The sequence below is a fragment of the Gambusia affinis genome, linkage group LG15, assembly GCF_019740435.1.
Source record: "Gambusia affinis linkage group LG15, SWU_Gaff_1.0, whole genome shotgun sequence".
NCBI classification, from domain to species: Eukaryota; Metazoa; Chordata; class Actinopteri; order Cyprinodontiformes; family Poeciliidae; genus Gambusia; species Gambusia affinis.
Genome location: NC_057882.1, coordinates 18,804,046 through 18,819,228, shown reverse-complemented (window position 1 = coordinate 18,819,228; position 15,183 = coordinate 18,804,046). Strand labels below are relative to the sequence as shown.

At 40.9% G+C, this 15,183-nt stretch overlaps 1 protein-coding gene across 1 annotated transcript; it reads left to right on the top strand.

Moving 5' to 3' along the window:
- The first annotated feature begins 231 nt into the window (after positions 1-231).
- On the top strand, positions 232-13,874 carry si:dkey-250d21.1. Its single transcript, XM_044140687.1, has 11 exons — positions 232-614; positions 1,959-2,079; positions 3,079-3,186; positions 3,274-3,310; positions 3,442-5,216; positions 5,309-5,339; positions 6,112-7,868; positions 8,206-8,254; positions 8,342-10,140; positions 11,582-11,618; positions 11,747-13,874. Exons 1-11 carry the CDS (start codon positions 520-522, stop codon positions 13,270-13,272), a joined length of 7,335 nt encoding a protein of 2,444 aa, XP_043996622.1. The 5' UTR covers positions 232-519; the 3' UTR covers positions 13,273-13,874.
- The last annotated feature ends 1,309 nt before the right edge of the window (positions 13,875-15,183 follow it).

Here is a 15,183-nt window from a genome sequence, read left to right as displayed (position 1 = left end):
AAATAAGGTCAATAATACGATAAGTGGTAATATTACTGCAATCGTATGGCTTTAATCTCATACGAGTTTATGCTCGTAATGTGACTTTATTGTCTCATTTGTCTTATCACTTTCTTAGCGTGGCCCTAATACTACGTGTTACGTTTTACAAAATGTAAATGAATGATCACAAAGCCATATCTGTTGCAGACTGTATTTACAAAACAGAACGCTGTCTGTCCCATTCTGCCCTCTGCTGGTGAACTATTGGTATAGCATATATTAGTTCCTGGTTGATAGGACAACACGCTTTCGGCCACTGTTAGCTTAGCTCGCAACTTCAACTTCGGAAAGCATGAAATTAGTCGGTTTTTAGTTTACCAAAGAAGCTCTAGACGAAAGTACAATAGAAATTATAAGGTGTTGCTTGCATTTTATGTCCAAGGTATGGCTCTGTAGACAGAGTTTGGTTTAAGTGGGCTTACCAGCTTGCAACCGCCAGCTAAGCTAGCTAAGTTGCTAGCTAGACTACAGTCCAAAATGACTGACTGCTGCGCTGCAGCGAACTGTGATTACCAGCAGCAGGGGTCCGAAAACACCACTCCGCTTTTCAGCTTCCCTTTGGATCCGGAACGGTAAGGATTTGTCTCATTTCGTGCAAAAGTTGAGCAGAAATAAACCGCGTTTAGCTTGCAAAATGAATGTGTTAGCCCTGGACTGTTAGCGACGGGGTTAGCTTTACATCATGTTAGCTAATAGTGACACAACTCTGTGGAAAATGGCGCAGACTCATGTTACTCTTAAAAGAAAAGTCCGTGTGAAACAAGCACGTTTATCAGTCGTTATGGACTTCCACGGCTGTTTCATAAGAGGTCATGCCTGACTTTGATTAATCGATTAATCTCAAGGAAAATAAGCGCAATTGAGTATTTTTTTCCTCCAAATGTGTAAATGGCTATCGGATCAACAGACAGTCCACAGGGGTATCACGGGCTGACATGGGGGCAGTATGGCAAGAGCACATCTCGAGTAGCAGTGTTTTGGCGTTGTGGTTTTAAAAACGTGCTTAGTTATATGAATTCTACTGCAAGTGTGAAAAGCTAAGTTTGCACAGTTTAGCTTGTGCAGTTAGTTAACTGGCGACAATAACGCTATTGTGACTAATTATGACTAATTTTTTGTTGAAGATAAACCTGCTTTCTGTTTCGAGATATCTATGCAGAAAACAGAAAGTGTTCCGGCTGAAATCCCTCCATCTCCCGAATAAAGGGTTATTCCACAGCTTCTCAGTAGTCTGGGTTATCTTTGGTCAGTTTTTTGTTCAAAGTCTAAAAATACAAAAAATCTATTCGCGATCTAAATCAATATTTGTGGAACTTGTAGTTTGTCAAAATGCAACAAAACAGGATATCAAATCCACACTTTTTGGCATGTGGGCCGAAATTGTTAAATTGGAATTTCCCATGGGACACAAAAAGAATAAAAAAAAAAAAATACAAATTCAAAAACTTTCATCATTGTAATTTTTGTTTGTTTGTTTTGCTTACTTTATTTTACTTGTACGTCCTTCCCAATAAACTAAACCTGAAATATTTTTACAGAAATAGTCTGATTGCAGAAAAACTGGTATGTAATTCATGCTATATCCAAAATATAACAAGGGTCTCACTTATTAAAATACAGTTAATTTCAGAAATTGTTTTGCCAAGTTATATTCTCGGCAACAAAAGCATAATATGGGCCATGTTTTTTTTTTTTCAATCAAAGGTTGTCCAGACTAAATCATCTGGGGAAGTCAGTCAGATTGGGCATGCAGCTTTTAATTCATCACATGTTCGGAAAGATGGAATAAAGAGCACACAGCGCCATGGTTGCTTGGTGCAAAGGAGATTTTTAAGAAACTATTACCAGTTATTTTTATTTTTTCTGAGTCTGTAGTCGGCTATTTAATGTCATTACCTATCTTATTTATTTTGCAGATGCCAGCAATGGTTGATCAACTGCCATCGCCACGATTTGGCTTCACAGCCACCAGAGCAGTTGCATAATCTGTACAAAGTTTGTGCAAAACACTTTGAGCCCTCCATGGTTGAGCAACAGGTAAGAGTCAATCCTGAGCTCGTTGTCTTGTCGGCAATCAGTGACGAATGAAGCTGGTGTCAGTTGTTGACGTAGTAACTGGGTTTGTGGAAAATCAACTTAATGCATGACAGGGAGGCTGTAGTAGCTGAATACTCACCTAAGGCAGCCACTAGGGGGCAGCGTTGCAGGAGGAAGCAACCTCAGCCAGTACAAGGTTAATAGCTTTATGCTGAAAAGTAAACAGTAAGGTGAAGTAGAGCCAGGGTAGATTTTTTTTCCAGACAGATCGGGAAAGATTAAGAGGATTTTGCATGAGAGATTTTTTGAGCCACAAGACCAGAAGACAGAGACTGTCTGTCACCTGCCCAACCAGATTGCAGTGTGTTGTCATTTGTAGTAATTTTAACTATGTGAGATTAGTGTTCTACAGGTTGTTTAATTAATTTTCTGTGTAGTCTTTATGTTTGTAGACTGCACTATTGTTTGAATTATTAATTTTACCAATGCATGCTAATGTAAACAAACATGGTGTAGTCACCTGTAGCAACAGTGGTATTTACCACATATTGATTATGATGACAAATCTACCAGGAATGACAGAGTTAGTGTTAGTACATGTTTTTCTGGGTCTTGGTTGATTTTATTGGTTTATTTGTTTATTTCTCAGCAGCTACAATGTTAAACCAGTATGGAAAAGGTTTGTGTCCTTAAATCACCACTTTATGAACAGAACTACATATGTGTTGCATCGGGTCTAAATGTGTTCAACAGACAATAACCCAATATCGTTTGGTGATGTTTATAATTTTGTTTGTGGGCATTCCACTCACTACTTAACACTAAAGTTACATTGCATTAGCAATGTGACTAAAACTGTACAGAAAATCTTTAACTTTGGGTGAAAGTTTAACTTTATATACCATCCTAAAAACTCAGTAATTGAATAAGATGTCCAAAATACCAGAGAATCTTCATTGTGCATGCAGCAATTAACATTTAATATCTTTTTTTTTTCAGACTGCATCAAGCTGTGTGTTAAAGGAAGACGCTGTTCCTACCATATTTGACTCTACCGCTCCTGTGATTCAACAGGAATCATGCAACAGGAAGCGAGCCAGAGACCCAGTAAGTATACATTTTATTGTTTAAAATTAGTCCTTTTGGAATTTGTTAAGCATAAAAACCCTAATGATCAAATGTGTCCTTATCCAGTCAGAAGAGGAAGCTGCTGTTGTAAAGAAATCAAAAGGTAACTTGCTCAGTTTGCTGGAAATTTAATTTCTTGCTTTATTCCAAGAACATGTTGATACATTAAAAGATGATGAGTTTGTACAATCATTTCAGCTTCTCAGTTATGCTTCTATTATTATTTCACACCAGAAAATGCACCAGAAGTGAAAGAAGAGCTGACAGAAATGGGAGTAACTCAAAAGGAAAACCAAACCCAAGAGGATGTAGCCATCTCAAAAGCAAAAGAAACTCTGAAGATTTACTTTAAGGAAATCCTGGCTCTGACGGGATTCAGCATCAATGGGGCAAACAGCAGCACGGATGAACCAATTGGCAGTGTGCGGGGTCAGCGGGCTCATAATCCGATCTGTGTCGAGAAAATAGACAAAAAGGAAATCCTGCAATTCGGTGAACACTTCATGCAAGAGGAGATCCAAAACAGCCTCAGACTGTCGAGATTCTTCTCCATTCTTGTCCAGGACGTGACGAACATAGAGGGAAAGGAGCAGATTCCGGTTTTCATCCGGTCGGTAACGATTGCAGGTTTCCCCCAGAAGCACCTGATTGGCTTCTTACCGTGTGACTTGGATGCAGAGAATCTGTTCTACATGCTACTTTCTGAGCTGAGAAATAAATGGGGTCTGAGGATGGAGCACTGTCGAGGACTCAGTTATCTCTCCACAGGAAGCATGTGTCAGAAAATGCGGGATCTTACCTGCAGAATCCTGCAAGAGTTTCCACAAGTAGTGCTCTCCCCAAGTGACCCGTATGCGTTCAACATTTGGATAATCCGCTGCATGCCTGTGCCCTCCATTCAGAAGGTTGCAGATACTGTGCAGGAAGTGGCATTATTACTTCGACAAATCCCAGAGCTGAGCAAACGATTGGATGGAAAGATCCAGATGACGTATGGGCATTTAAAGGGTGAAGTTGACCGGATCAAAGCTGCTCTCAGTGGGATTTGGGAATACGGCACTGACGCCTTCCAGACCATGCTAGAAATCCTCGAACCATTCCTTACCTGCATCAATGAGATCATTTCGAAGGTGGATGAAGAAACAGCCGAACAGATGGCTAAGCTCAAGCCAGTTCTAAAGAACTTTAACTTCATCATCACTCTTGTTGTTCTGAAGAACACACTGTGCTGTGTGAGCATACTTAACTCCAGTCTCAGGGGAATAATAAGCATCAGCAGTACCTTGCAGTATACTATCTCCAATGCCTTAAAGCTGGTCAGCAAATACCAACAAGAGCTAGCAATATTTCACAGGAAATGGTTTTCTGACGCAGTCGGCCGAGCAAAGAAACTGGGCGTGGAGATCACTAAACCAGAAATGGCCCAAGTGGACCCAACTGAGACCCCACTGGAGGACTTCTACAGAGAAACTCTGAGTAGGCCCATCTTGCAGTACCTCGTTGCAGAAGTGAAGAGAGTGTTCAGCACTGAGATGGTGAGGATCCTCCGATGGCTCTCGTTGGTCCCGTCTTACATGGCCGACCACAATTTCAGCATTCGCAGGGATAAAGTAGCTGATGCCAACTTGAACAACCTCGCACGTCCCGACACATTCTACGAAGAGCTTGGATGTTGGGAGGTGAAGTGGAGGCATGCAAGCAAGCGGAGAATCCTCCCAACCACGGTGTTTGCTACCCTCAAAATTCCAGATATTGGGTTTTACCCAAATGTGCAGAGCTTACTGAGGGTGTTGGGGACTGTTCCATGTGTAAATGCGGAGGCGGATGTGTACGGACAGTACCACATGGTGCTGGAGCGATGTCATTTCTATCTGAAAGCCACTCCGCAGGAACAAAGACAGTGCAACATGGCATTTGTGTACGTGAACCAGGATGTGCACTTTAGTGTGGAGAAAATGGTGGAGTCATACATTGAGAAGCATCCAGACATCCTGAAGTTGCTGCAGCTGGTGAGCAGACAAACGCAGGCTGAATACAAGATGGCATGTAAGAGGTTACTGTTCATTATGAGCTAAAGTGCATTTGTGTTGCTGTTTTACAGGATGATGCCATAACAGAGAACCCTTCACAAGGTAATTTCAAGCAATTTAGTTGCAGTTCCAACACAATCTTACAGTTCATTAAATGGACATTGTTACATTTAAGCCTAAAACCGTAAATTAATTTCACTGTTAATGAATTTTGTTACAAATGCACTAAGTCTGGAAAAGGCGGAGATGTTGTCATACCAGATCCGTTTTCCAATTTTAACATTAAAAAATATCTTGTTTACCTTTATATAAAAAACAAACAAAAAGAAATTACAAATGACAAAATTATTATAAAAAGTGGCTTTTTTCCCCCAATCAACTCTTCTGTGAGTTGTAAGACGGAGTATGAGGGCCATTTCTATTAAGCATTAGGTTTTACTAACAAAACTTATATCAAAAAGTATAACTTCACAAGATGCTCAACATTTCTCATAATTGTTTTTGTCATTTTTTGAGTTCTCATAAAATTACTACTTCATTCCTCTGATATTATGACTGTATTCTGATTGTGATGTTATTCTTGTAGTTATAAAAAACAATATGGCCCTAATAATCTGTCATAGATTATTAGAGTTGACCTGAATTCAAAGTCCAAATAAATATAAGATGACATCATAAATAAATAAATATAAACATATAAACCCTGACATTTGTTCTTTCATGTCTGGATTTTAAGAAGAGCTTTTATTTATTTTTTAAGCAATGGTTGTCATTAAGGGTTATTTGAGATTATCTGTAATTTACTTTGTAATAGATTTCTTCTTTATCATAACACTGTAATCTTACCAAGGTCCAATCTCATCTTCCAATTCAGTGACAGTCCATGGAAACCACGCTGAAAAGGATGCCGAGGAAGAACTGAAGCGGATAAATCTAGAGATGGATGCTGATAGGCTTGTTGAGATGAAATGTGCAGAGACTGATAGGGAAGCTCTTAAATCTGCTTTGCAGACTGCAGTGGCGGCTGCCTACAAGCTGCACACAGACGCATGTCCTGCTCAGGATGGAGAGGTGGAGTATGTGACCAAGTCTGAAATGAAGGAAGTTCTCACGGTGTGTGAGAACGCTGTGAGGGAGGGGATCCTCACAGAGGTGGGCAGTTCCTTTTTTTCCCTCATCATCGACCGTGTTGTGAAACTGGGAGAAAAAGAATACCTTCCCATCTTCATTAGGTTTGTTGACAGTTTTGATGTCATGCGTTTAGAGTTGATAGGATTTCTTGAGGCAGATCTGGAATGTGACGTCATGGTGCAAAGTCTTATGCAAAAAATAACTGAGGACTGGCGTCTGGATTTAGGTAACTGCAGAGGTCAAGCTTACCTTGGCTCTGGTGATGTTTCCTACAAGCTCAAAGCCTTTGCCTGCAAAGTGCAAGAGAAGTACCCGCTTGCTATCAGCACACATTGTTCTGCTTATTCATTCAACACATGGTGGTCTAAATCAATCCCAGTGCCTGCTGTTAAAAGAGCCCTGGATACATTTGAAGAAATCCTGACCTTTTTTGGGAGCAGTGCTGCTCTAGAAAAACAACTTGACCATGTGATAGCATATGGCCTTAGAGAGAGCTACGAAAAGGTCCAAGAGTTACAGGGGAAGTTCTGCGCTGTTTGGCAGGAGAAGCATGACTCTTATGAGGTGTTTGTGCAGATGCTTGAGCCCCTATGTGAATGTCTGGAGAAGATCAAGAACAACCCACAGAGATGGAAGCTTTCTGTTTCTGAACAAGCCGCAGCCCATCTGTGCAAAGTCATGGAGTTTGATTTCATAATTTCCATGGTGGTCTTGAAGAATGCTTCCTCCTTCACCAGAGAGCTCAGCGCAGGTATCCAGAAGGACCAGTTCAGTGCGGCGTCCCAGCTTTGCCAAATCAGTGGTATCGTGGCCACTCTGAACAGAGTGAAAACCAATATGAAGTTGTTCCACCAGAACTGGTTTGATGAGGCTTGTGCGATAGCACAGAGCCTTAGAGTACAGATCGAAGTGCCTGACAACTCTCTTCCAAAAGATGGCTTGATAAAGCCAGCCACTTATTACAAAGACTGCCTAAGTGTGCCCCTTGTAGATAACCTCATCAATGCCGTAAAGGATCATTTTTCAGATGACCACAAAGAAGCTCTGAACTTCCTCTCCCTTGTTCCCTGCTCAGTCACAGTGAGCTACATGTTTGAGAGCCTGAAGTCAAAGCCGCCTCTCTATAGCAGCGACCTCCCTGACGCAGACAACTTCTTCACAGAGCTCTGTTGTTGGAGAGTAACATGGAAGACTAAGGTGGCATCCGTGACTATCCCGAGCTCCATATTTCACACGTTACGCCTGCCGCTCATGCAGTACTTTGGGAACATCAATACCCTGCTGAGGATCATGTCTGTCCTTCCCAGCACCACGCTAGAGGACTGTGGTGTTGTAATGCGCCACAAGAAATTCCAGGACTACTTGAGACGCACGCATCCCAAGGACAGGTCTGTGTGTTTGGCTATGCTCTACGTCAGCACAGACTTCAGCAGGGATCTGGACCGTATGGTCAGCCAGTGTTTGAAAGTTACGCCACAAGCGTTGGAGGGCATCTGTTTGGTATGTACCACTGTTCATTGCTGTGATGTCTCAATTCTGGTTGTTTTACTCTACAGCACAGGTGTCAAACTCCAGTGCTCAAGGTCCGCTGTCCTGCAGTTTTTAGATGTGCCATAGGTACAAAACACTGGAATAAAATGGCTTAATCTCCTCCTCCTTGTGTAGATCACTTCTCCAGAGCCTTGCTAATGACTTAATTATTCTATCCAGGTGTGGTGCAGCAGAAGCACATCTATAAGTTGCAGAACAGTGGCACTTGAGGACTGGAGTTTGACACCCCTGCTCTACAGCCTTGTTTAATCTAATAAATAATATGATTGTCTTACTATTCTTGCAGGACAAGGAATCAAAGAGTCTCATCAAGAACTCTGAAAATAACATGGAAGGTAAACAGTGAAAATATTATTTTTAAAATGTGTTTTTTTTTTGCCTATGTTTTTCTGGTAACTAACCATTTTCCTTTATGTATTTAGTTGACATGATCAAGGACAAAGCTGGGGAGCTCAGTGTTCAGCAGTCTCCTGAGAAGTTGCAGATCCAAGAAATGAAAGCCATGGATGAGAACGGGCTCACAGGAGACAACCGTCAGAGCCTGGCTACAGTTTTTAGGCTGGCAGCACTCCTGGGGAAAAAGAAACGCAGTCTCTGTGAGCTCTCTGAGGAAGATCGAGAACCTCTTGTTCAGGAGCTGAAGTTGTGCCACTGGTTTGGAAGTGAAGGCAAAAGCATACCATGGATTAGTGATGACGAAATGGAGAACCTCCTCATAAACGGAATCAGAGATGTCATACTAAAAGAAATACAGGAATCTCCATTTTTCTCCCTGATCACCGATAAACCTGTTAAAATTACTAACAAAACCTACCTGCCTGTTTTCACTCGTTACGTTGGGGAATCTACACCAAAAGTGGAACTGATTGGGTTCTTACCATTTAATGAAAATGGCGATGTTGACAGGCAAGCAAGTAACCTTGCAAAGATTCTTACTGAAGACTGGGGCTTCCCCATGTCTAAGTGCCGAGGCCAAGCATTCATGCATTTAGGTCAAGGTTATCAAAGCCTGAAGAAGATGTCTTTAGATTTCCTCAACAACTATCCGCTCTGTATCGTAACGCCCAGTGAGTCTTGTGGTCTCGCTCATTGGTTGGCCAGTAGTGTGCCTTGTCCTTCTGTGGCAAAAATGCTGGACATCACAGAAGATCTGCTGCTGTTCTTTGACCAATCTCCTGATCTAGAGGAACAGTTGGCAGAGGCTGTTGATGGGCTTTTAAACATGCCAAGAGAGGCTTTAGAGGAAATCCCAGAAACATGCTGCTCAAGGTGGAAAAAACGGGAGGACTTTTTTGACATCCTTGCTGATACATTAGAGGGTGTACTCAGTTGCTTAGATGCTGTTAGCTCTAATGCCACAGGCGTCAAGTCGATGCATGCTCAGGTTCTGTCTACTGCTCTGAGGAACATGGATTTCATTGTCACTCTTGTGATTTTGAAGAACACCTGTGCACCTCTTCGTAACTGCAGCACCGTTTTCCGCTGCGGAAACCCGGCTGACATCCTTTGCGAGGTGGAAAAAATCCCTTCCATCATAGCAACTCTTGAGAAAATGTTAAAAAATGTGAGCTCTGTGCATACCACTTGGTTTGAACAGGCATTCCAGTTAGCGACCAAGGTGGCTCCTGAACAAGTGTGCTTCTCAGAGGAAGTTAATAGCTATGATTCCCCAGAGATTTACTACATAGAAAACCTGAGTATTCCACTACTCCATAGTCTGATCGAGGAGATGAAATATTGCTTCTCAGACAACCATTTAAAGGCTCTGTCTGTCCTGTCACTGCTTCCTTCTTGCAATCCACAACCCATACTTTCAGAGACCACAGACAAGCCTTTCAGCCTTTACCTTGCAGATCTACCTGAGCCTGACATGGCTGAGCAGGAAATTAACGCTTGGGCTGCCGTCTGGAGAGAGAAATACCAAGATGGTGCTCTTCCAACATCTATCGCTGAAGCACTTGTTCATCCAGAGTCCAAAAGCCACCCAACTGTTACCTTACTGCTCAGACTGGTTGCTGTCTTGCCAAGTGTCAGTATGGAGTGTGACCTGATGAAGACCACTCTGAACTCAATGAGGGATCTGTTTAAAAACACAACATGCAGAGGCAACCGGATCAGTCAAGTGATGCTTTTGTTGCACTCCGCGACACTGCAGGGACTCCCAGAAGTCATTGAAATGTGCATGGAGGTTGATCCAGAGAGCGGTCCATGTCTGTCCCAGGTATGTTCACTTGTCACATGAACGTTTTAGCCAAATAACAATACTAATGAAAAATCTTGAATGTCTTTAATTTGGGTTTATAAGGATTCATTGGAATCATTAGGAAATGCCCATATAATATAAACTTTAAATTTTATAAGTGAGAATTGGTTGCAAAAGTTTTAAATCAACTCATATATATATATATATACACTAGCTGTCTAACTTTGGTAAGTTTGGAGTGAAGCCGTATGCTTTTTGTTGCCATCAGCAGGATTCTGGCAAAAATCTGCTTAGATCTTTGATTACACTTCTTGTCTTGGCACATAGCTACTTTTAAACATAATTCACCGATTTTCAGGTCCATATTATCCAAAAGATTGGTTTTGAATTGGATAAAGCAGGTCAAAATTAGTTTTTATGTATTTGATTACTGTCATGGTAGAAAACCCAGTTGTCTAGAATTCAAACATTTAGCTGCTTGAGGTGAAGTGGAAATATTAAGAGGAAAGCTGCCTTCTCTTATTTCTCCCACCCACCAGTGTTAGCATTGGGACCATTAGCCTATTTAACAGCTGGTCCAGTAATCTCAGGTTGGAACGCCTCGTCTTTAATCCTTCAAACATTCATCCTGTCGTTGTGGCCAGATATCTCAATCTGGTCATAAAACTCTGATCCAGAATACATTTGGCTTGTCCACATGGACAGCTACAAATTTCAGTCAAGATTTAAGAGGTGTTGCTGTTGGAGCAGGCTTTCTGCTTATTCAGTTCAGTTGAAATGCTTTATTTTTCCCAAAGGGTACTGAAATGAAGAGAAGTGTGCTGGTTGCTTGTGTTTCAGCATCTTCTGGCTGTGGTGAACCCTGAGTTGATACTATTTGACCTGACCAACTTCCTTTTTATCTGAGCTGCCAGTTTAGGTCAGGTGGTTGAAACCTTGACAGGGTTGGGTGTCCCAAGCAATTTGTCTTCTGTAAAACCTGTGATTCTTAAATTTGACCTGATTTAAACTGGTAAAATTTGATAAATGAATTTTGGTAATTTTGTCTTAAGTCACCTTTAATGTTGGATGTTTCAAGACGTGTGGAAATAACCCGGGCCAACTAGGTCAATGTTTTGTCCTCAAATGTCCAAAAAACCCTGGAAGGCCGATGGGAAACTCAATTTGTAAAATTATGGAATTCTGAAACAGAAAACTTGAATGGATGGGAGAGTTTTGATATATTGGAGGCTTTTAGAAAAAAAAAAAACTTGTGTGCAGTAGATAAAATCCACTATAAATCCAAAATCTTTAAAATGTATTGAAGTTGTATTATTGTTTCACCCAGAAGAAGAATTCAAATGCAAGGCACAAATTGTACTGTACTTTCACAATGAGCTAATATGACTAAAGCAGTGACAGGAGAACTATCTGTGGTTGCTATCTATGCTAGGTAACTGAAGTTTTCAACTCATTTTAGGTCATGAAAGTTCTCCAAAGACTGAAGTTGGACAGAAGTAAGTTGATGTTTTGCTTATTCAGTAACATCATCATCATCATCATCATCATCATCATCATCAGGTTTTGTGTTTTGTTTAAATTCAGGGTAGGAGTATAACTTTTGTTTTCTCTTACTGAAATTTAGGGGACCTTGATGTGAAACCAGCAGAATCCCAAGAATCAAGTGTTGCAGAAAAACCTGCAGATGAAGAGGTGAAAGCACCAGATAAGGGAATGACTCAAAAAGTAGCTGAAGGACCTAGAACAGCAGTGTCTTTCTACGAGCCGCAGCTACGTGAACAAATCTTAAAGGAACTCTGGGACTCTCAGTTCTTCACGGTCATAACTGAGCAAGTGGTTGAAATTGATGGTGAGCTCTATATCCCGTTGTGCATCAGGTACTTAAACAAAGAGGACATCCAGTGTGAGGAAACTCTGGCTTTCATCCCTTTCACCGAGGACTCTGGTGTCCTTTCCGAGGCCATAGAAACTGCCCTGTCTGAGAAGTGGGGACTCAATATGGAGTATTGCAGAGGACAGGCCTCACTAAGTGTTGGTGAAGCAGGAGCTCAGATGAGGGCTGTAAGTTTAGCCATTGCAACAAAATACCCTCAGGCTATTAGAACAGTTAGCTCTGCTCTGTCCCTCAATGTTTGGCTGGCAAGATCCTCTCCTGCTGAAGAAGCAGCCAATGGATCCGTACTCATGGATAAATTATTACACTGGCTCACAGAGAATGTAGAACGCCAGAACATGCTGGAAGACATGATCATGTTGACGTTCCAGCAGGATGAGGCAAAGGCCTGTGAGTTGAGGGACAAACTCATCAAGAACTGGGAGAAGAGTCATGATATGCATGAGGTTATGGTAGAAATTTTGGAAGCAGCTATGCTCTGCCTGAATGAGCTGAAAGGAGAGGGAAGTACTTCAGACCAGCGACAAGCGTCAAATTTCTTTGATGCGATCAGAAACTTTGAGTTTATCTTTTCAACTGTGGTGCTGAAGAATGTCCTGAGCTTAACTAAAAAGCTAAGTCAGTCTCTTCAAGGTAAACCTTTAGATATGTTGCTTGCTGTGAATACCTTGCCTGATCTCAAAGCGTCCCTCGGTAAGCTAAAGAGCGAGATTGACGTCCATCACAAGTCCTGGTTTGAGGAAGCGGTCTCCTTGGCTTCTAAGCTAAACGTTCAGATGCTGCATTCAGTTCTTCTAGAGCCGCTGAGTGACTTTTACAAAGAATCTGTCGGCATGAAGGTCGTGGAGCACTCAATAGCAGAAATTGATGACCTCTTCACAGACAAGGTACTGGATACATTAAGATGCCTGGAGATTGTGCCTTATGCAATGTTCAAAGTGGAAACCAGCATTCTTAGTGGTCTTGTGTTTCGCCTGTACAAGGAGGACTTGCCAGACCAGTCCTCTCTTCACTCTGAGATGAAGGCGTGGAAGGAGAAATGGCTGGATCCTCTGGCAGGTTACCTTCCAGCCACTGTGCTCGATACGCTCAAGACGTCACAGATCAGAAGTTTTAGTAATATTGAAACGCTCCTCAGACTTCAGGTCATTTTGCCATTTTCACGACGGGAAAGCAACTTCAGGCAGGGGAAAAGGAGTCTGCAGGACTTCATTCAGCAAGACAGGAGATCCCTCTCTGAGCTCCATTCTCTGTAGGGGTAATAGGTCCTCTGGTTGAAGCTTTGAGCAATGTGTTTGAGAGGAAGTGGACTTTCGTACCCCCTAACTAAAGGACTGTTTTAGCCTTCATGGACAATTGTCCCTGTACATTACTAAATTTTTCTGTTGTCATCCTTCAATCCTATGCTCTGTTATTTTCTTTCTTTCCCTTTGTAGTTTGTACAGTTGTATCTCCCAATGGGACCAATACGATGGAAAAACACGAAGCCCCAGTGATGGTTCTCAGTGCTTGTGCCTTGATGAGAAACTGATTTTTATCCCTTATCATGAAAGTGAGATGGTCAGCATTGTCCCATTGGTTTTACTTGATAATCTTTTATCCCCTTTCCTCCCATAATCAGAAACGACACTGAATTTAATCACGTTTACCAACTTTTTATTTTTTAAGACTCACTCTTATATTTCCTTGGCACAAATAGAAATCGTTAGTTCTGTCATGTCTGATTATTTTCTGTGTTTGCCATCTCCTTGCGAGAATGAATTTGCTGTAAACGTATCTTTGAGAATAATGTTTCCTTTATAGGAAAATCTTCATATATATTTGTCAAAAAACAATAATAAAATGATCCAAAAAGATATGTTCATTGTTGACTATCAAATGTCTTTTACCATGATGGTAATTATTGAAGTCTGTAGGCTAATATAAAAGTCAACACAAGGTGGTGCAGTGCACCTATTATTCAAAAGTGTCTGGTAACAAACTACAGGCATTCAAAAGTAAGAATGCTTTTATAAAAGCTGTTTCCTCACCAGATGTACCAAACATAATTAAAATAATTTCCCTTGTTAATGATGCACTCTGTTGGTTCCTATTCTTGGCCTAAGAATATCTCCAGAGGAAACATTTGGGATTTTTTATCTCTATATGCTGTGTAAATATTTAGTTTACAGTCGCTACTTATTTGCCAGTCGAACAGGAGGCCATTCTGGTTCTTGGTATGAGGGCGGGACGTGTTTAACCTGTATTTGCAGGAGATGCAAATCATCTCTTCTGTGATCCATTGTTGCTTTTGTCTGTTAGTTAATATGTAATTCAAGGAATAAGTGTATTCTGCATGTCTGCTGTTAGATGTTGCCGTTCCTGTTAATCATTTGTTAGGAATTCCAGCAGTTCTGAAAGGAGGCATTGCAATAATAATGAAAAGCCTGCATGGCTGTTTAAAAATTATAATCTATTGAAAACAGTGATTTTATTTTTTTAAGTCCTTGATCTTTCTTGTACAAATAGAAATGGCTGTAATTTAAGTATAAAACCTGCATTACCTGTAGTCAACAAACAAATTCTCCAAATCAACATTGGACTCTAAATTTACATTTGTGTAAGTGGTAAATCTTTTGCGTTTGTTCATTCATCATTGATTTTTATAAAGAATGTAGCTTCAGTTTGTTTAGTCACAGTTCTAACGTTTTTCGTATTTTTTGTCCCCACCCAAATTTCAGTTTAATGTTCATAGAGAAAATCTTTCTGTTACGTTTACCTCTGAGTACTTTGACATGAGAATGTGTTTTTATTGAAATTGGCTTGAGAACAGGGATTTCAGGACTAAAATAACTACTAATAAACATTTCTGTACTGCCGGAACATGCTATTGGAAGCTAATTTAAATGTAAAACCACTGTAGTGACATAAATTATTAGGTCAGATCTGTAACTTTTATAAATGATGTAGGACTTAAATTGAAATCAAAATTGTTTTAAGGTTTTAAAACAAAATTTAACCTGGTGAACCTTTCATAAACCCGGCTCTTTGTTCTCCACCAGGAGCTAAACATTTGCAGGCCGTGCTGTATTTGTGGACCTTTTTAAATGTCCGTGCTCAGGCTGCTACAGGTAAAACCTCAGGTGTGACCTGTGCGTTTGAGCGTGAAGAACACATCCTCCCTATCT